Source organism: Podarcis gaigeae (assembly GCF_964106915.1).
Source record: "Podarcis gaigeae genome assembly, chromosome: 8".
In the NCBI taxonomy this organism is placed as follows: domain Eukaryota; kingdom Metazoa; phylum Chordata; class Lepidosauria; order Squamata; family Lacertidae; genus Podarcis; species Podarcis gaigeae.
Window position 1 is genome coordinate 64536247 of NC_139684.1, and position 21454 is coordinate 64557700.

At 45.0% G+C, this 21454-nt stretch overlaps 1 protein-coding gene across 5 annotated transcripts in view; it reads left to right on the forward strand.

Moving 5' to 3' along the window:
* ARID1A (AT-rich interaction domain 1A) overlaps positions 1-21454 on the forward strand; it is a 130740-nt gene that overhangs the window by 26744 nt on the left and 82542 nt on the right. For 4 of the 5 annotated variants that reach the window (XM_083750602.1, XM_083750601.1, XM_083750599.1 and 1 more), the window contains one exon: positions 9136-9208. Coding sequence is in view for 1 of the 5 variants with exons in the window: in XM_083750598.1 (XP_083606724.1) it covers positions 14045-15220 (1176 nt within the window). In the remaining 4 variants the exon portion in view is untranslated. Of the gene's footprint in view, positions 1-9135; positions 9209-13506; positions 15221-21454 lie in introns of those variants that run through there. The other variant, XM_083750598.1, reaches the window with a different exon arrangement.

Genomic DNA, 21454 nt, shown 5'->3' on the forward strand with positions numbered 1-21454 from the left:
AGGAACAGTCAGGAGCATCCTTATTCAATATCTGCACAGAACAGGGTTTGGGGAGGATTGTCTACCTATGGGAGTGGGACCAGGGTTTTTTTTTCAGCCGTAACTCAATGAAACTCGGTTCTGGCACCTCTTAGGTGGGCGCCATTGCCATTCTAAGAGAACAAGTGAGTTCATGGTGAGTTCCCGCACATCTTTTTCTAGAAAAATAGCAGTGAGCAGGACCTGTGGGGAGAGGGAGAGACAACAATGAGTAGCAATCAGCAGCTGTCCTGAACCTAGGAGTAGGTGATTCTGAGAGAGTGAGCTTAAACTGAATGGTGATACTTGGGTACTCTGCCAGTGCTCATGCCTCAGCCTCCCCATTGCAGTGACTATGAGTTTTCCTTCTTCCCCTTTGTGGGTTGTAATGAAACACTGTGTGTCCAGTGACTATTTGTTCTCCTACATGCTGGTCTATGATCCAACAAGGCTTATAGGACTCTCCTTTCCTTTTTAAGCAGAGATTGAATGGCCATCTATCATGGATGCTTTAGCTGGGATTCCCGCATTGCATGGAGTTGAACTAGATGGCCCTTGGGGTGCCTTCCAACTCTACAATTCTCTGATTCTAAGGCAAAAAGTGCCAGCAGTGACAGTCGTTGAAGTGGAGCACCTGGTCTTTGCTGCAGAGACCTTAACTGCATGTGTGGATGAGTGCATCTCCTGTGTGGGACACTACTTTCTACTCGGGGGGGGGGGGGGAGTTCAAACAAAACCCAGTAGTCACATATGAGAAAAAAAGGGTGGATGGGTGGGTATGTGGGAGAGAGAGAAAGAGAGATAGGAGACAGTTGCAGCAGTTGTATATTACAGTGTGCTGTTCCGCTTTCCCTTGTTTATCTATGTGGGGTGCTCTGTTCTGACTAGAGATGGGTGAATCGGTTAGTTTTGTTTCTTTCAGTTTCTCAGTTTCCAGATCTTAAGTTCAGTTACCAGTACTTGGCTCCAAAATTGTATTGCAGAATTTAGAGAAGTGTTAATTTTGAAATTCACAGAGCCTCGGGGGTGCTGCTGGGGGTGCCACAGCTGTGATGTATAATGGAAGGTGAGAGGTGGGGTTGGTGCCGAATTTTGGCATCACATAGGGCATCACTGAAATTTGAGACCCCAAGGTCTGCCATTGGTTCTGCTGGTGCATCTGTCATGGTGGTGGTGTATCTGGCTAGTGTAGGGGGGCTTCCACAAAATCCTAAAGCCCTTCAGGTGGTATACGTCCAGTACAGTGCCTTTAAGCTATACCATATTCAGTAATCTTTTTAAAGTAGTACAGGGAGCAAAATTGTTTGGCCTCCTGGGAGAGGGAGTTCCATAATCAGGGTGCCGTCACCCAGAAGAACTGACTCATTATACCCATTACAGTTAAAGAGGAGGAAGCTGAGTCCTATAAAGTGACATTAACATTTGGGGGGCATTTTCTCATATATTCTGAACCCAATCCATTTTAGGGCCTCAAAATGAAAACTAGTAGTGTGAGTTGACCCCAGAATCCAGTGGAGTTCTTTCACCACAAATGTTATCGACTTCCTTTGACTGACTGACTTACCAACCAACTGATGTTTTTGGACAGCTTTCAAAGACAGTTATACATACAGTATGTTAGATTAGTTTAATTTAGAGGTTAACAAGGAGTGTATAATGGTAGCCAAGTCACCATTCACTGGTATAGGCCACTAAGGCTTACAAAACAAAGGTGGTAAAAGGAGCTGGGGAGATGTTGCAGTTTAAATTGTGAGCCTTTGGGCTTGTGTTCAGCTGCCACATGTGTTCCAGTATCTGCCTGGGTCAGGGGTCAGTAACTTTTATTTCTATGAAGAGCCATTGACACATGGGAACAGCAAATTTGAAGGCAGTGGAGTTTTTGGTGGAGTTTTAGGAATGGGTGAAAATGTCAGTTTCAGGTTTTCTCTGTTTCTTGTTTACCTTATTGTTTTTCCAATCTTTAGTTTGGTTCTCCACATTTCCTCATCAGTTTTTCTCATACGTGTGTGTGTGTGTGTGTGTGTGTGTGTGTGTGTGTCTTCATGAAATTCACCAGCATTTCTGTGTGCATTTCTCCTTATGTACACATTTTTGCATGTGATTTTGCCATGTGTGTGTGTGTGTTAAAACACACACACACACACACACACACACACACAGATAGAGAGAGAGCGCTTCATATTCAGCATTGCTCAGGAATTCTGAGAAGCAAAAAATCAGTACAGTGGTACCTCGGGTTACAGATGCTTCAGGTTACAGATGCTTCAGGTTACAGACTCCGCTAACCCAGAAATAGTACCTTGGGTTAAGAACTTTGTTTCAGGATGAGAACAGAAATTGTGCTGCAGCAGCGGGAGGCCCCATTAGCTAAAGTGGTACCTCAGGTTAAGAACGGATCTCCAGAATGAATTAAGTTTTTAACCTGAGGAACCACTGTACAGAGAATATCAGTGTGCATTGAAAAGATCAGTCGGCCATTCAAAATTGCATTAACTTAGGTGTGAGGAGTTTCTCCACTTGTTCTGTGCTTTATGGGTCCAACCATGGCCTTTGTCCCACTGCTTTCCCCTTGAAAACCTGCTCTTTAGATCTAAATCAGAATAAATGGCAATCTGCAGAAAACCTAGTTGCCATTTGTTCCTATCCAGTGCTAAACCGCAGGTTTTCTTGGAGGGAAGCGATGGGACAAACAGAGATGTGGATAAGTCCTTTAGATGAAAACTTGCTCCTTGACCACAGGAACCACCGTGCCAAATTTGGTGATGCTTAAGAGGTGCCCAAATATATACTGAATAGACAAACAAATGTGAATTATACCACACAAGCAATTTCCCCTACTATAATGTATTTTTACTGTTATTTTCACTAATATAAGCATTTATGCACATCCCCCTAGTATACACTTTTTGTGCCCATTATTTGGTTGGAGAACTGCATTACAAAATTCGGAGAAGTAGGTATGTCTGTATTTCTAAGTAGGTATGTCTGTATTTTGATTCACATACTGTTTCAGGAAGTGCAATTTAGGTAGTGTTACCTTTAAATGAGAACTGGATCAAATTTTTCCCTCATAGTCCTCCCCACCCCCACCCCGTTCTTTCTGTCACACCTTTCCCATCAAATAGAACCTGCAGTCTTAAAATTCATGTGCACTTCTCACTACGCATTCTTTCTACAGTTGTTCCACTCTCAGGCTCCTGCCTTTGAAAGGCCACAGGTTCCCCACCTCTGCTGTATATATTTTAGATGGGAAAGGATGAAGAGCTTCTAAAAGAAATGGTCTGGCTTTTCAAGCAAGTCTCAGACATAGTTGTTCTCTTTCTTCAAAGTAGGCAGCATTCTCCTCTATGTTTATTAGATGGTTCCTTAAGCAACTATTGTCTTTTGGATGACTGCAGTTCTATTTGTGCATGTATATCATATGTGTCATGATGTATTAGAAATGTGTGTGGGGTAAAATACAATCACTGTTGTTTATGAGAACACAGTATGTGGTGTAGGTTGGGCTTTTTCCTCATTGTCTTCTGTTCAAATGGATCTGTTTATACACAGTGCTTCCAAAGCACTGCTGAAGAAGGAAACCAAATGAACCAACCTGCTGTTATCCAGATCTGATACTCAGTTGACCTCTAAGTATTAGAGAAGAAGGGGTGGTATGATGTGATATCATAACTTGTTCTCATTTGTCAGGTGCTCCACAAATCACCCCCTCCAGTGCAGAAGAACAGGCCTTCCTTAGTTGCTTCTTGTAACATGGAGGGGGGACTTTTAAAATCCTCCTCTCAGCATATAGATTTAGATGTGGCAAATAGAACCTTAAAAATACAGTCTCTGTGTTGGCTTTTCCCATTAGTTTCGACTCTGCTTAACAATATTTATTTTATGACATTTATATCCCACTCTTCCTATCAGTGAGCAAAAGGTAACATGCATGGTTTTCCTCCCTATTTGAGCATCACAACAACTGTGTGAGGTGAGGTTGAGAACTCGTGACTGAACCTAAGTCATCCAGTGAGCTTCAGATTTGAACCTGACCTGAGATTTGAATGTGGTATTTGAACCAAAAAGGCTTACTCATGCTTAATGTAGTTTTGAGCACATAGGTAAAGGTAAAGGTACCCCTGCCCGTACGGGCCAGTCTTGCCAGACTCTGGGGTTGTGCGCCCATCTCACTCAAGAGGCCAGGGGCCAGCACTGTCCGAAGACACTTCCGGGTCACGTGGCCAGCGTGACATCGCTGCTCTGGCGAGCCAGAGCTGCACACGGAAACACCGTTTACCTTCCCGCTAGAAAGTGGTCCCTATTTATCTACTTGCACCCAGGGGTGCTTTTGAACTGCTAGGTAGGCAGGCGCTGGGACCGAGCAATGGGAGCACACCCTGCCGCGGGGATTTGAACCGCCGACCTTTCGATCGGCAAGCCCTAGGCGCTGAGGCTTTTACCCACAGCGCCACCCGCGTCCCTTTTGAGCACATATTTCTGGATAAAACTGTAGCTGAGCCTAAGCACTTGCAACTGAAGCAACTGCTTATTCTTTCCCTGCTTACTGCCATCTTCAATCTGCTGTTACTTTTGAGTTGAATTTTATATTGTAAGCTCTTTGGGACAAGGACCTGACCTCTTGTAATCTGTAAAGCGGCATATACAGTGGTACCTTGGGTGTCAAACTTAATCTGTTCCGGGAGTCCGTTTGACTCCTGGAATGGTTCGAACGCCAAGGCGCGGCTTCTGATTAGCTGCAGGAGCTTCCTGCTCTCAATCGGAAACCATGAAAGCCACGTTGGACATTCAGCTTCAGAAAAATGTTCACAAATCAGAAAACTCACTTCCAGGTTTACGGCGTTTGGGATCCGATTTGTTCGGGATCCGAGCTGTTTGACAACCAAGGTACCACTGTACATTGATTGTGTTATAAATTGAGGATTTCATGGTAATGCCAGCAGTGCTCTGGAGTGATGCTATGTTGGGCATTGTGGGAAATGTGTTAATAATGGCTTATTGCCTCCTGATGTGTGGCGGGGGTGGGGTTGGGGTGGTGGGGACAGTTGTCAGTGCTGGGAGGAAGGTTGACTGGGTGCTAGGGCCCAGCAGCTGACTGAGGTTGCTGTGTGCTAATGCTGGCCCTGAATGCTACTTCTGATTTCTAAGAACTTAAATACAGTGACAATTGTACTTTGCAAAGGAAATACTGGGTCCTGATAAACGTTAAGGGTTAGGCTATAAATAACATTCTATAGGTGGAGACAAATAGGTATGAATGAATGGATGTTGAAGTATACCTCCTCAAGTATGAAGTAATCTAGAATGACTTCTAGACTCAAACAAGACTTTTAGAGATCACATTGTTAAATTCCTGATGTGGGACAGGGGTTTCATAAACCTCTAGCCAGTGTTATCACACATGTTGATATATACTCACCATCAGTTATAGTAGAGAGGTTTATATCTAGGGACTGTTGTGTTTGCCTGTGTGTGTACTGGTAATAAAACAAGATTTATTTTTAATTCGCCATTAAAGCTAGATGGGTTTTTAAAATTCAGAATATCTCACTGGTCTGATCTTGGTTCCATGATGAACTGTTCTGTGTTTACCATACTATAAAATGACAAGAGTTGGCTCTTCTCCCTGTTCTTGTTCATTCTAAGTTCAGCATCACTAGAACTAGATGTTGGATTACTCACTTTTGCATTTATATTATTCTACATTATTATGAATGTGCAGAGGTCACAAAACAAGCACACTGAAGCTTAAAACCCGAATCATACACTTGGCAGTGTCTGTACTCATACTTTTCAAGCTTCTTCAGTTTGCATTCCCTTTTTGAGCCCCTGCAGGTTGAGAATTATATTACAGGAACTGAATGTGCCGCATGCTCCGCTCCATCTGACTCTACTTAGATCCAGTTCATATTTTGCATTTCACCGGCTAGGACTGGTAAAATAATAGATTTCCTTGACTCAGATTCAGTCCACTTTCTTGTCTTTTAATATGCAGCTCAAAGTTTTGGAACTCACTGTAAAATTATAATCAGACATTAGCGCCAAGGTTTAGCAACCTGCTGAGTCCTTAACATGTTACATTTCTGAGAACTATGTTGTTAACTTTAATGAAGAGTATGTTCACATTTAAAATCCATGCCACTCTTTGAGCGTTGCAGCTTGTGTTCAGCAAATGCTCAAACTCCACATCAGTTTTTGCTATAACATTTTCTCTTCATGTTCCCGAGTACCATTCTGTCAGTACTGGGAGTGGGGGAGTAGGAAGGTTGATAGATCTTGGTGGTACCGAATAACAATTTCAGCACAATTATTGCAGCTTTTGTTATACAATCAGGAATTCAACATAATCTATTTTATTTGGAAATTATTTTGATCTCTCCTAGTACTCTAAGAACTGTATTAGGATATTTTATAGGAGATGATGCACAAAAAGTAGGTAACAGCATACATCTAAGGCATTGCATATTTATAATGTAGCTTCAAAACTACTTAGTACCCACTTGGCTTATTCTGCAAAGTAACCCAACCCTCTTTTGACTCCATTCCACAGCTTGTAACTCACTCTATTAATTATAAATAATAGATGGATCTCCTGTTCTTGGTCCTGTGGCATATCAGAATGCTGTGCATTTTAGTCAGTATTTGTCTTATATTTTCTTTCCTTTCCTCCTCTGTCGTTGCTTTCAACCTTGGAAGCATTTATTGTTGAAATGTTATCCTGTTCCTGAAGATCACTCCATGCCATGTTTGCAGACTGCTTAGGGGCCAGGGATAATGATAAGGGGTATGTGTGTGTATGTGCACTGCATGAGGGAGACAGCGTGTCCCAATCCTGTTTCCATGTCAACGATTCAGTCCACATTTGCCATCACACAGTTGGCAGAACAGGTTTTTTTATATGAGAGAAACCCTATTCCCCTCTTTTTTAGCATCCTAATCTATACCAGGTTTCCTAAACTGCCTTGGTACTATGTTAAATGGCAGGACTACTTTCATGAAACTCCACTTAATAGCAGCCATCCTAGTGGTGGTGGTCTGTACTGCCACCTGGGAGACTTAAGTTAGCTGAACCATGATAGCAAAGCAAGTAGGAACTGGCACTGCTGTGGAGGCCATGTGCTCAGTAAATAACAAGAAGACAAGGGGGGGGGGGGAGTGCACCATGTTTGTGACCAACTGTCCTGCTAAGAAAGGAGGAGCTGGCTCCCTGTGGTCTCTGCCTTCTGCCTTCCTCCTTAAGCTTCTAGTTATGTTATGTTATTTTTTTTTTTTTATTAAAATAGGCATAAGCTGTCATTCATCAGCACTGTTTGCAGCAATATAAAATAATAAGCACAAAGTTAAAATACAACACAAAATAGGGCATCGCTGAGGGGTAAAAAAACACCTTTCCATGCCTAAGGCCCCAGAGTCAATCCCTAGTGCCTTCAATCCCTTTCTGAGACCTGAAGAGCTGCTGCCAGTCAATGTCATTGGTCTCCAACTGGAGGATCAGGCCCTATTACTGGGTCACAGCCTGATTTAAGGTATGTCACAACAGAAGCACAATGTTGTTGTTGAGATATAATAAATGGGTACCAAAATACATTCTACATCCAAAGAGGTAGAAGGCCACTGGTGTAGACAGTATTGCACTCAATGGCCCAATGATCTAGCATAGTATAAGAAACCTTCCTATCTTCCTTTCCCCTCAAAAAAGGACAATGTGGTATAGTGGTTAGAATGTCGGGCTAGGACATAGACAAAGAGATTGAGGTTCTCCACTCAGCTATGAAACTGACTGGGTGACCTTGAGCCAGTCACTATCTTTTAGATCTGATTGCGCCGAACTTGTCATGAATTAAATCTTCACATGCAGTATTATAGACCTCATTAAAGTGGGAAGTGATGCCATGCTAAATTATGATCTGCAGTCATGAGTTCACACAATTTGACTTCTAGACTTAGCCTACCATCCATACCCTTCTCTTTGCTCTATGCAAATTCAGCTGATGACAGCCCTCTCTCATTCCACTTTTCTGGCTTTTGGCATACCTTCCCCTAAGAACAAAACAAAACTCCTTCCCTCACACTATCTCCTTGAAATCAACTACTGTATATTTAAAGGGGTTTCCAAGATTTGAAAAAGCTCCCAGTTTGTATTTCTGTCTTTTATGAGATTGCTTCTGTCCTATTGCTTTTGATCAAATCTTCACCTTGATCCATGTTGCCAACACTGTGATTCTAAGTCCACTCTTGGAAGCAAATACAACTGAATCTGCTAAGTTTATTGTCAAGTAAATGTTTTAAGCCTTCTAAGCAGACGCCGTGCTACTATGTGTTCTTGTACCAGAATCTAGCTTTCTGCTGAAACAAAATACAGTACATATTCAGTAGTAACAGCAGACCTAATAGTACTCATTCTGTAAGAAGATTATTAGGTTTGGGGAAGAGGATTGGTTGAATGAAATAAATGGTCACAGAATCATAGAACTGGTGAGTTGGAGGGGATCCTGAGGGTCATCTAGTTCAACCCCCTGCAATGCAGGAATCCTGCCAATGGTGGGGGGGGGCTTGAACCCCCAATCTTCTGGTTAACAGCCAAATGCACTGACCCATTGTGCCACAGAGAACCATTTTTCAAATCCCAGTGTTTGGAATAAATAGAATGCTTCAGTATTTTTACTTTTCAAATCAAGGGTTGCATTTTCCTAGATTTGTACGGAACTCAACATACTGAGTGGCTGATGCTGACTGGCATCTTTGTGAGCACAAATGTTTGAACGTAGTCATAACTGTTTCATTTTTAAAATCCCATTTCTATAATTTTATTTATTTATTTTACTTATTTTGTAGAATCTGCCTTTATAGCAAAAGGTCTGTGCTGTCTTGCAGCTTGCAATGTGGAGTCAGAATCACTACATATTGACCTTTGATGACTTACATCCCAGTTTTCTGCTATGGATGGAACTCCCTATGGGATCTGTTCTATTATGCAGATATACCAGATGTAGCACATATGGTTTAAATGTTTTGTTCTGAATTTTATGTTACTCCCCCTGTGGAACCTTGAACATGCCATAAATGTACGAAAACAGCATATTTACACATTATTTTCTTTCTTATATTTATAACCAGCTTTTCAGCCAAGATTGGCTCTCAAAGCAGCTCACAACAATGATCATCCATCACGAAGATACCATGGGAGATAGTAAGTATGCATGAGTATGTGTATGTCTTGCAGACTCTTTAGATCACTGCTACAGTGTAATTATTAGATATATGATGCCCTTAAAAGAGCAAAGCTACTTTAGAACAGTAGCTTGATCTGGTGGTGTTAGTATTGTCACCGAATTAGAGAAATCTTACAGCACAATCCTATCCATGCCCACTTAGAAACAAGTCCTATTGAATTTAATGGGGCTTGCTCCCAGGTAAGTGTGGTTAGGATTGCAGCCTCTGAGTACACCATGGTTAGGATTGTGCTGTTGAGTAATGATAAGAGTGGTAATCTAGTTTTTAAATCTACCTAAATTTGTATATGAATAAAACAATGGTTTTGAAGAGAAATATGTTATGCTCATGAATGCATATGGAAGGGGTGTTCCATTCCTGTGTGAGAGTGATTAATGGTGGGTGCCTTTCTAGCCAAAGTAGGTAATTACTTAATGTATCTGAGTAAAGGTTGCAGTCCTAATTAAAAATGAGCAGTGGGTTGTCCAAATGGAACATAGGAAGCTGTCTTATACCATGTAAAACCATTGGTCCATGTCATTCAGTATTGTCTTAACTGATTAGCAGTATCATTCCAGAGCAGGCACAGGCAAACTCAGCCATCCAGATGTTTTGGGACTACAACTCCCATCACCCCTAGCTAACAGGACCAGTGGTCAGGGCTGATGGGAGTTGTAGTTCCAAAACATCTGGAGGGCCAAGTTTGCCTGTGTCTGTTCCAGGGTTTCAAACTGGAGTGTTCCCAGCCCTACACCAGGAAATGCCAGGGATTGAACCCAGGAACTTTTCAATGTAAAACACATGCTTAAGCGTTGACCTATGGCTCAGTAATTAGAAAAAAGCCATTGGCTATACATCTAGGAAACACCTAGGTTTTTGTGGAACATCTATCCTGTGCATGTCCATGTTGGAAAGCATGTATTGGAAATTCATTACTGAAGAAGCATGTCTATCAGGGAAGCATTTGTCAACTGGAAGATCTTGGGGTGGGGAGGGGAAGGGAAGGGAGGTGCTATCTATTCTGTCCAAAATATCTGAAAATGAGAAAGAGCTGTAGTTAGATGTATTTTGAGAGGACGGTTGGAATACCACTTAATATTTTTACATACTAGAAGCTTAAGTGATGTAAGAACAGTTTTTCAGTTACTCTAATGTTAGGGTAACAGGGAAATTGTAAAAAAAAAATGTAGTTGCTGAAACTCAAAAAGAAGAAAGGTAACTACAAAATATAGGGGTACTTCCAGTTGTGGACGGGATCTGTTCTGGAGCTCTGGTCAGATCCTGAGGTTTCCACAACTGGAGGGAACGCTTCTGCACATGTGTACATGGCGGTAGAGTGCTTCTGCACATGCGCATGCAACAAAAACCTGGAAATATACTTCTGGGTTTGCCTCCTACGTATCCTGAAGTTTATGTAACCAGAGGGATATGTAAGCCGAGGTACGACTGTACTGGTGCTGGGTATAGGGGGCGCTAGGAGTTCCATCTCCCTCAATATTTTGAATCAGGGGGCCCAGACCCCCAATATTGAGGGAGTCGACATCCCCTGCTGCCTCCAGGTGCCCTCTGCACACCCCAGCCCCCACCCTGGAGCTGGGAGGGGGCTAGGATGAGCAAAGGCGAAGATCACCCTCCGTGTGTCTTGCCCCTGCAGGGAGCCTAGCGCTGCAATCCTCCTCTCCACCTGATGCCACATCACGGAGGCAGGACACCTGTGCAGCCTGGTGCGTAATCGCTCACGCGCTGGGTGGGATGCATCAAATGATCCCCCCCCCCAATGTGGGGGGCAAGTCAGTGCCCCTGCTACAAAACATTGCCTTGCATTATGAATGCTTGATAGTCATATATTTTATGAATCAAACTACACTATGGTCTCGTTTGCATATCACAGTAAGCCAAGCTATGGCTTACCAGAACTACCGGGTACATGAGTGTGTAGAACATGAGAGTGGAACCTGTAGCCAGCCACAATGGCTAACCAATACCTATGGAAAGCATGCAAGCAACAGCACTCCCCCCACTTTTGATTCCCATCAACTAGAGGTAGACAATACCCATCATGGCTAGTAGGGATTGATAGCCTTATCCTCCATGAATTTGTCTAGTGTTTTTTTCAAGCCATCACATTGATGGCAATCATTACAAGTTGAAAAAGAACACTATAAGTCCTGCCTCCAGCCCCATGCCTGTGGCATTTTGTAGCATTTATTTTTTCATGCATCTGTTTTGTTTAGTGGATGAGCACTCACCTGCTGTCCCACTCAGGCATGAGTGTTTTCATGGTAAGTGTTAAAAACAAAAACCACGCAAAACACTAGCAAGTATTCTTCCGTGTCCTCCTCCCCTAAGCCAATGCCTCATTCGTTTGTGAACTTTTTGTTTCTTTGTTGTTGTTGTTCTTGGAGGTTATGAACTCCTGTTCCTGCATGGAAGGAAGGGGTGGAAGTAGCAGCCTTGGTTGAACCTAAAATGATGGGGCCAATAATGTGATGTGACCACAAGGCAAATGAAAATTCATGATAGTGTTGTGCACATATAGGGAAGTCTTAAGGACTTATTTGAGCTGTGTCCAATTCTGGCCTACTAAAACTGAAGTGAAGAATTCACCCAGTGTGGTTATTGGCTTGTTAGCTTAAAAAGGAAGAGTGAGTTTGGATGAAAGGTCCTAGGTTCAAGAATAAACATATAGTTGGAATTATTATACCCAATGTGTGGCTGATAAACCCAACTATGAATAAAGACAGTAAATACTGAAGTAGGCTACAACTCTCCAAAAAGGTACAGCAAAAACTAAGTAGTAGTCTTCTAGTAAACAATTGTACTATCTTCCTGAATCAACCATGGGATAAAAAACCTAAGCTTTAACTTGAACTGGTTAACTGCATGAAGGGTGCTGTGTAATACTTTAGTGTTTCAAGATTGTTTGCTGTTCTTCATATGAAGTCATAACTGGAGATATCTAACTCCAATTAATGTGGGTTAACTTGAAGAGGTTATTGGGTGAGTGGATTTGTAGAGTGCTGAGAAGACTTGGTGTATGGATTTCTGCTTTCCTGTCAAGTTTTATTGTGGTTTCTGTAGTAAGGAATTTCACCTGTCAGCTTGGCTGGTTAGCCTGTTGTCATGTGGTACACTTTGGTCTTTCCTTTTATGGCCCTTGTATGCTTACCTGAGCTATCTGAATTTGTTTTTACTACACATATTGCTCTGGTGAGGTGTACCTTGCATACTTCTGCTGTTGGCCTAATATAATCTGGATGATGAAGGCACCTGGTAGATGTTTAGATTTACCAGATCTCATTTTGAGCGGTAGGGTACACACCTTGTACTCAACAAGAGACTAGCTTTGAACCTTGCACACTACATCTGGCACTGCTAATGCAGCATGGCATAAGAGCTCTGCACCCTGCAATCCATTGCAACGTGGCAGGGGTTTGGGTGCACACTTCTGGTCTCACATGTTGTTACTGATAAAAGCTTATGGGTAGAGGATGCTCCTGAATTCCCTGCAACCCTAAACAGTAATTCATAGAGAATTTAGTTCACTAGTTTTGCTTGAACAAAGTAACTAACCATTGTCATAGAATAGCTAGTGGGATAATGGATTTTGCTGCAAAGGATTTCTTGCAACACAACTCTTAAGAATGTTTATGCAGAAGTAAGTCCCCCAGAGTTAAGTGGGATTTAGCCCAATTAAGTATCCTTGGAACTGCGTGTTTGATGTCTGGACTGCATGAAGTGTGAAAATGCATAAAATTGTCCTGGTTAAAAAGTATTAAACTGAACAGCCTACATTATTGGTAATAACAGTTGGAGTGGTGTGAATTTTCCACGATTGCTCTTGGGATATCCTCGAAGTTTTGATCTATTCTAGTTGCCCTTCTACCAGTCCCTCTATGCGGTGCCTCGTTAATCCCTTCTGCCCTTAAAGGCACGAGTCCTGGCCTTTCTTGGTTGCGGGAGTCTTTGTGCCCTGAGCAAATGAGAGGAAGCACCGGAGCATTCGCTTGCGAGGCTTCTGAGAACTGGCGGGAATGGGGCTTTGCGAGCAGTTCTGTTCACCTAGCTTCCTCCAACCCGCCTTGTGTTTTGTCAGCAGAGAAGCTTCCTTTTGTGGCTCAGAGGCTGAGCTCGGCTCCCTTTGCCGCCGATCCGTGGCGGATTTTGCGAGCGGCAGGCTGCTGTTAGCTTCAAGCTTCAGCCTTGCTGAGTTGAAAGCGTCCAGGGCCTGGCAGCTCCTCCTTTGTGAGGGGGGAGGGGAAGAAAGCTCCAGTCCGGGCCATATTCCAGTCCGGGTTTGGCAGGCTGCCGCGGCGCTGGGTAAAATGGCAGTGCTGAGCCTCGTGTCGGAGTGAGCAGGACTCGGCGGACGAGAGTCGGAAGCTGCCGCCACTCGGCTCGCCTAGTCTAGCCTCTCCGGCCGCACCGCCCGGCTCCGAGAACGGGGGTCCGTCCGATCCTCCCTCGCCCGCCGTGTCCCCCTTCCCTTCCTCCTCTCCCACACCGGGAGCCCCGTCCTGCCCCCCTCCCCCTTTCCTCCTCCTCCCCCTTTCTCCGCCGGCTGCAACTGAGCGAGGAGGCACAGTGGGGCCAGGCCCCTCGCACCCGCGTCCAGCCCGCCGGAGCTCGCCGCGCCTCGCTCGCCGCGCCGGGGGAGGAATGAGACCCCGTTGTCCCGAGGATCCCACCGCCGCCTGAGCGCGGAGGAGGAGAGGAGCGGTGAGGCCTTGTGCCGGCCGGCCGGCCAAGCAGGGAGTAGGTCGGGGGAGGAGGAGGCGGGGGAGGGGGGCTGGCTGGGTGGGGAGGGGGGATCATGGCCGCTCAGGTGGCCCCCGCCGCCGCGAGCAGCTTGGGTGCCCCGGCTCCATCCGAGCTGAAGAAAGCGGAGGTGCAGCAGCGGGATTGTTCGTCGGAGGAGGCGGGGGGCGAGGCGGCGGCGGCGGCAGAGCGCGGCGGAGAGAAGCAGTCGGAAAGTGAAGGTCCCCCGGGAAAGGAGCTGCAGGACGGGGCCGAAAGCAATGGCGGGGGCGCAGGGGCCGAGCCCGACCTGAAGAGCTCCAACGGGAACCCGGGCCCTAGGCCCGTCGCCACACTGAACAATAACCTCCCGGAGCCGCCCGGCGGTGGTGGCGGCGGTGTTAGTGGCGGCAGCAACAGCAGCGACGGGGTGGGGACGTCGCAGCAACAACCGCCGCAGCAGCAGCAGCAGCCTCCCCCTACTCATCCGGCCGCCTTGCCCCCGCCAGCCTACGGTTTCGGGCAGCCCTACGGTCGAGGCGCCCAGGCTGCTGCGGCCGTCGCCGCGGCCGCTGCCTTCCACCAACATGGCGGACAACAAAGCCCTGGCATGGCAGCGCTGCAGAGCGGGGGCCTGGAGCAGCCGTATTCGGGGCCCACCGGGGGCCCCCCGGGGCCGCCCCCTCCCCAGAACTCCCACGGCGGCGGCACTTCGGAGCACGGCTTCCCCAACCACCAGTACAACAACTACTACCCTACAGCCGGGCGCAGCGCTGGCGCCTACCCGCCTCCCTCTCAGGCCTACGCCCTGAGTTCCCCTCGGGGAAACGCTCAGAGCCCCGCGCAAGCCGGGGCCAAACCTCCAGCTTCGGCATTCCAGCAGCAGCGTTTCGGGGCCATGGGGCCCTCGGCCGCCGCCGTCGGCGCAGGAGGAAGCGCAGGAGGAGGCAGCGGCGGGGGCGCCACCCCGCAGCCCACTTCCACCCCCACCCTCAACCAGCTGCTCACCTCCCCAAGCTCGGCTCGGGGCTATCAAGGGTATCCCGGGGCCGACTACGGGAGCGGGCCCCAGGATGGGGGAGCGACGGCCAAGGCCCCGGCAGCAGCGGACATTGCCTCCCAGTACACTGGGGGCACCAGCCAAGGCTGGGCGGCAGCAGCCACGGGAGGCCAACAAAGGAGTCACCACGCGCCCATGAGCCCCGGGAGCAGCAGCGCTGGAGGGGGACAGCCGCTCACCCGGACTCAGCAGGTAAAAAAGCACCGGGAGGGCGGGGAAAGAGGACCGGGGCAGCTGGCGCACATGGGCTGGGGGTTGGGTGGTCAGCTGGGCGCAGGTGAGGGAAGGGGCTTGAGGACGCCTCTGGCCGTGGGAGGGCAAGGGCAGGAGGGGAGTGCACCCGAGGTCGAGGTTGGGGTGTCCTTTAACTTGACAAGCTTTCTGTGGTCGTCTTCGGGCCCACATTACTAGGGAGCTGCCATTGTCTGTCTCTTTCCTCTGTCTCTAAAATGGCTGCCTCTCTGCCTTCCCTTCCTCCCTTTCCCAGCCTTTGTGTAAGCTCTCTTGGAGAGAGCCCTTCTCCTTTCCCCCTTTTCTGTCCCGGCTGGGAGCCTTTAGGGGGGTCCTGGGGTGGGGGTAAGGCTTGCCACCACCACCTCTGGGGAGGGAGGGGTTGGGGTGGCAAAAATAGCTCCATGTTGCTGGGTTGGAAAAAAGAGGGTGTGCTGAGCAGATTGCTGCTGTTCAGCTCTACTGTGCTCCACTCCTTTGCGGCTCCTTTTTCCTCTCTTGGTGTGGGTTGAATTGAGCTGTTCCTGTGCTTCCAGGGGGTAAGAAGAGGGCAAGTGACCTGCTCTGACACCCTCATCTTGTCCAGGCTAGCTGAAGCCATTTTCTGAGCAGCCTTTTTAGATAGCCTAGTGCCTTGAGCTCCTGCTTGGAAGTGCTGGTAAACAGTTCAGTGATTGGAGTAGTAAGTGCAGATTGCTTTGGTTTGGGATTTGAATTATGGAGGTAAAATCCTTCTGTCAAAGCCAGGAGACAGTTGGTCTTAGGTTGACATCCTATCTGTGATCTGATTGGCTCCCCATCTCCTGCTCTTGGCCATTTATAATTGCCTCTGATGTAATGGTACAACAATCCTGATGAGCTCATAAACTTTTACACTCTGCTTTTTCTACCAGCCATAACCCACTGCCACTTTCTGCCTTTTTTTTTTAATTCCACAGCTGAAATTGGCTGTGACCTTGAGGAGGTTCAGCAGGAGCAGATCCACAGACGCTGCCCTCGATGCATTGTGCCTGAAACAAAAGAGGGAGCAATGGCATTTTGTTGTTCCTTGGATTTATTTTGCTTGTTAAGCCTTATGCAGCCTGGAGTAGATTCTATAGGGCTGAAGCAACAATGGGGCGTGTGTGTGTGGATGCGTTTCTGTCAAACCAATATGTTTTTGGTTTTGTGGCTTTCCTGGGTATAAGTGATTTCTCTAGTTTTAAGTGTTCATCTGTTTCTAGTAGAAATTGACCATTATAGTAAAATACCAGCTACAGAACCAGAAATGCTGCAAATGTTGTAATTTAATATTTTCAGAATTGTCATTTTATTCTGAAAGGCAATAAAATAGCACATTTTTCTTAGGGGGGAAAGAGTTGAAAGTTTGCATTTAATATAATTTAAAGACTTTTCAACATACAAAAAAAAACCCCAGAAACAAAACAAGAAATAAGAAAGAGAATGAACAGAAAAGCAAGCAGACGGAGAGATAAAAATAACAGAATAAAGAGAAAGATGGGGAAATAAGTTAAGAGTGATTTCAAACTATCCATCTGTTAGTTGTGCCTGTAAAAGTTCTTCATAATAATCCAGTGCAATGTCCAGTTATTCCTCCCTCTGCTAGCCGATGTTTGCATCAGAATCGTAGAATTGCAGAGTTGGAAGGGACCCTGAGGGTCATCTAGTCCACCCCCCCCTGCAGGAATATGCAGCTGTCCTATACAGGGATCAAATCTGCAACCTTGCCACTATCAGCACTGCACTCTAACCAACTGAGCTATCCAGGCTGTATTGGCTGCAACAATATTGGGTAATGAACAGAAGAACATAGAAACTCTTGATATTTTCCTGGGTATAACATAGTTCAGTAAATAAGTATTTAGTATCATAAGCAAATTTGGAATTTTAAAAATGAAGTCATTTCACAAGTTATGTGATGGATGATGTCTCTGGTTTTAGAAGTCCATAATGTAAATCTGATATATTGAACTGATGAGAGACCAGTATTCTTTCTTGGTCCTCCCTAGTCATCTTCAAGGTTCTAGGTCAGGACTTGTTCAGATTATAGTTTAAAGTTTCCCAATTTTTCTGTAAACTAACCCCTAGAAAAAAGTTTGGTTTAATTGTGTTCTTTAATTACTGTGGTAAGGACAATTCTTAATTATGCTCAAATCCCCTTACCTTTATAAGCATTAAAAAAAAATTTTTTTTGTTAAGTTTCTTACTTGTGTGCTTTCTTCAGCACATTTTTTAAAATTGTTAAGATTTTTATAGTACTGGCACTTCTAGAGGAGCAGGTAGAAGAATGGTCTCCATCCCAAGGAGCTTGCAATACAGTCATACCTTGGGTTACAGACTCTTCGGGTTGCACACCACGCTGAACCCCAAAGTACCGGAACGGGTTACTTCCAGGTTTGGGCGCATGTGTAGAAGCTCTGAATCGCAACCCGCACACGCGCAGATCTGGCGCTGTGGGTTGCGAATGCTGTGGGTTGCGAAAGTGCCTCCTGCATGGATCACGTTTGCAACCCAACTGTCCACAGCATCCACTGTACTAGAACATGACTCTGGAGGGAAAGAAAAATGAAAGATACTGACCATGAGAGAGATTCTGGCTATTGAACTAATTCAACTCAAGTAGTATTTTTAAAAGTTTCTGGGCATTTTGCGCAACACAGGATACAGTGATTATTTGTGTGCTGGGTTGAGCCTCTGAGGATGTTTTGTAGGGCTAATTCACATGCTACAGGCCAACAAAGCCTGGTACACTTAGTAGGGAGTCTGCAGTCAGTCTTAGCAGCCTGAACTTCTTGAGTGAGGCCTATTAATTTCAGTTACAGTTTGCACTTTTAAGGATTCACATTTGGATGTATCCTAAACATTGAAATATGTGAAGAGGCCCTCTATATTATATAGACAAGGCTTGTTCATACATTACATTGCAGACCACATTTTATTAGAGAAGGTCAGGTTACTCTGTAGCCGTCCTGTTTCTCATTCATGGTTAAAACCAGTCTTGATTGTTTAAGGCGGTGGTTTTCAGTCTTTTTGAGTCCATGGCTGCCTTGATGAACTACATTCTTTCTGCAGCACTTCTGTGGGGATCAGGAGCCCAGTTATGTCACCCCATGCTTGCAGAACTGGCAGAGCTCTCACTTTTTTTCAAACATGCTCCCTTGAGTGTTCCTTCAGCCTCCTCTCCTCTCTCTTGGGGAGTCCTCTGGGCAGCCGCCACTGGTCTCTGAGCTGCCCAACCTGCCCCAAAGAGAAGTGCCTCCTCACCCTGCCCCGCAGAGGCCTACGAAACACCCCTTTGCCAGCCCCAGAGGCACCATTAACCCGGGAAGCTTGTAGCCAGGGCTGCTGCAACAAACAGCTGTGCAAGCCTTTGGCAGGCAGAGGTGCAAGAGGGCATTAGAGGAGGGAGGGAAGGAAAAAGGGACAGTGTTGCCAGCGGCCCCCTTGACCATCATTCAAGGCACCCCAGGGTGCCACGGCACGCTGGTTGAAAACCACTGGTTTAATGATAGGCATTTAGGTGTGAAGCTATTAATGTGTCAGTAGCTGGAATTAGTGGGTAGATAGTAGAAGCTGAAATTTATAAGTCAAAATGGTTCTCTTTTTAAACCAACTTCCTATCAGTATGCATGTTGGCATCTTTTCAATGGGGATTAGAGAGGGAAGAAATGGTGTACATACTGAACCAGGCATCTTAAACATTTTCAGACCCTGGGCCCACTTTAAACCCAAACATGCATTTGGGGACCCATTTCTTAATCCTTTACACTATATTTTTATAGTGGTAATACTGTTACAACCTACTTTGGATTAGGCTGCAACCTCCCAGTTTAAGACTAGTGCCTTAGGCAGATATTAGATGGGTGGTAGAAAAACAATCTATAGAGTTAGGGATGAGTTCCTTCTCTTCCCTATCTTGGTGGCTAGGTTAGTTTGAAGCATACAAGTGAGCTTGAAAAATTTATTGAAGGTGTGCAAGTTTTGTAAGGTTTTGGGTCAATGTTGGTTTTTGGACCTTGCATGAATCTTTATTCCAAGTCTGGGGTATAGAGGAAAGAATGCAAAATAAGATCAGAAATGAAATACATTAAGGCTGTATACACACCGTACATTTAAAGCACACAGCTTCTCCCAAATGAGCCTGGGAAGTTATTTGTTAGGGGTGCTGGGAATTGTAGCTCTACGAGGAGTAAACCACAGTTCCCAGGATTCCTTGGCGGAAGTTGTGTACTTTTAAGTGTATTAGAGATGTATATACAGTCTAATTTTTGTTTTCTGCTTAACACTGTTGCATGATTTGATTTGATAATTGCTACATCCGATTTGGGCTGCAATCCTAAAAACACTTGATAGGGAGTAAGATTCATTTGGACTCAAGGGAACCTAAGCATGTGCTGTTAGTCCCTTGGGTGCAACTGTTGTAGCAGTATCACAGTTTATCTGTTCAGCATTACGTGGAAGGTTATTATATATTTAAAATTAAATAGACTCTGAAAACAGCAAGATGAGAGAACCTCCACAAAATGTGTACTTGAGGAATACCTTTTTCATGGAAATAAATATGTGGTATTTGTGCCTGCTGCTGAGGTTGATATAGATACATACTGCCTGTTATGATGTTTCTGAATGGGAAAGCAAAGTGAGTAAAGGGAACAGATTTTCTGCTTGAAGTATAATAGAGTGGAAATCTAGAGAGTTCCTGATGAATTCTGAGTGACTGGCATAGAATCTGTAGTGTATCTAGAGAAAGTGAGGAACTTTGGGACCAGCTGACTAGCTAATGTTCATCATACTGCAATACCTACTACCCCTTAAATGTTTTCTAAATGAAGGAATGGAAATTGATCTTCCAAAACTGACTGTTTGACCTTTATATAGCAGCAAAAGTAAAATTTGGAACTTTAAGTGATCACCTCTTTGCAAACTTCAGTGAAGCTGTATTCTCATTGAGCAGTTTTTCCTGAACTCCGTTTTTAAAATAATTTACATACTTACAAAATACTTACAAAAAGATACATTCTGGCATCTATCTTTGGTCTGCACTATTGCTATTCAAGTGTAGGTGTTCAGGCTAGAGTGCTTTCAATTAAATTGGTGCTAAGTGTTGTAGTGATACCTTGGAATCAGAAGCTGTGTCCTGACTGCTGTGCTGTCTACTGAGTACTGTATATCTTAGATTATGTGAGGCTTTGTATAAAGTAACATGGGACCAGTGAGCCATTCCACACAATAACAAAATGTTGGGGAAATGTGGCCTAGTTGCCTCAGGAATATATCTGTATATTTGGTTCTGCATATGTTTTTTCACAAAAGCTAGAGGAGGTAAGCAACCAGGTCAGGAAAATCATTTGATGTTCCCAGGTGCCAGAATTAAATTGTTGGGTGTTGTAACTCTGTAGATATTCCTGGCTTGAGAAAAGATAGTTACTAAGGAAGATGCTGACAAAACAACACTGCTTTGAAAATTATCCCAGTTAGTTGAACCTGCAGAACTCTTCGTGCAAGGTCATAGTTCGAAATAAGAAAAATGCACTGCACATCCATGACTTGGTCATGTGTCCTCCTGGGGGAAATTGGCTCCTATATAGGTGTGGGCAGCCTGTCTTGTCTTTTAATGATGCAAATGAAAATACTATAGTCCTGGAAAGTTGTATCAAATATAAACTTTATCACCATACCATGGAGATTAGCAGAGACTAGAAAACTCAGTTGGTTAGAGCATGGTGCTGATGATGCCAAGGTTGCAATTTCAATCCCTGTATGGGTCAGTTGCATATTCCTGCATTACAGGGGGTTGGACTAGATGATCCTCAGGGTCCCTTCCAACACTGCAATTCTATGATTCTATATACAGTTTTCATGGATGGGTAAAATGTCAATCCATTGCATGTTTAGATCCCACAGTATGCATTCAAACTTAACATTAAACCACACTTTGTAAAGATTGCAGAAACTGCTGCCTGAGAGTGGTGTGTTACACCCCCCTTACTGCTTCCTTTTTAGCTAGTGCATAAGGCAATGTTTAAGGAGGCTTTTTTTAGTTGTTTCTGTATTAATGATATGCTCACGCTGTTGGGTTTATTCTTTCACATATTTGGTTTTTATTTTTCACAGTAAGTTGTTCTATGTGTACTTTGCTGGTGGCATTACCTCTGAACATGCACCACCTTGCAAGGTATAGTTTGTAAGTGAGGA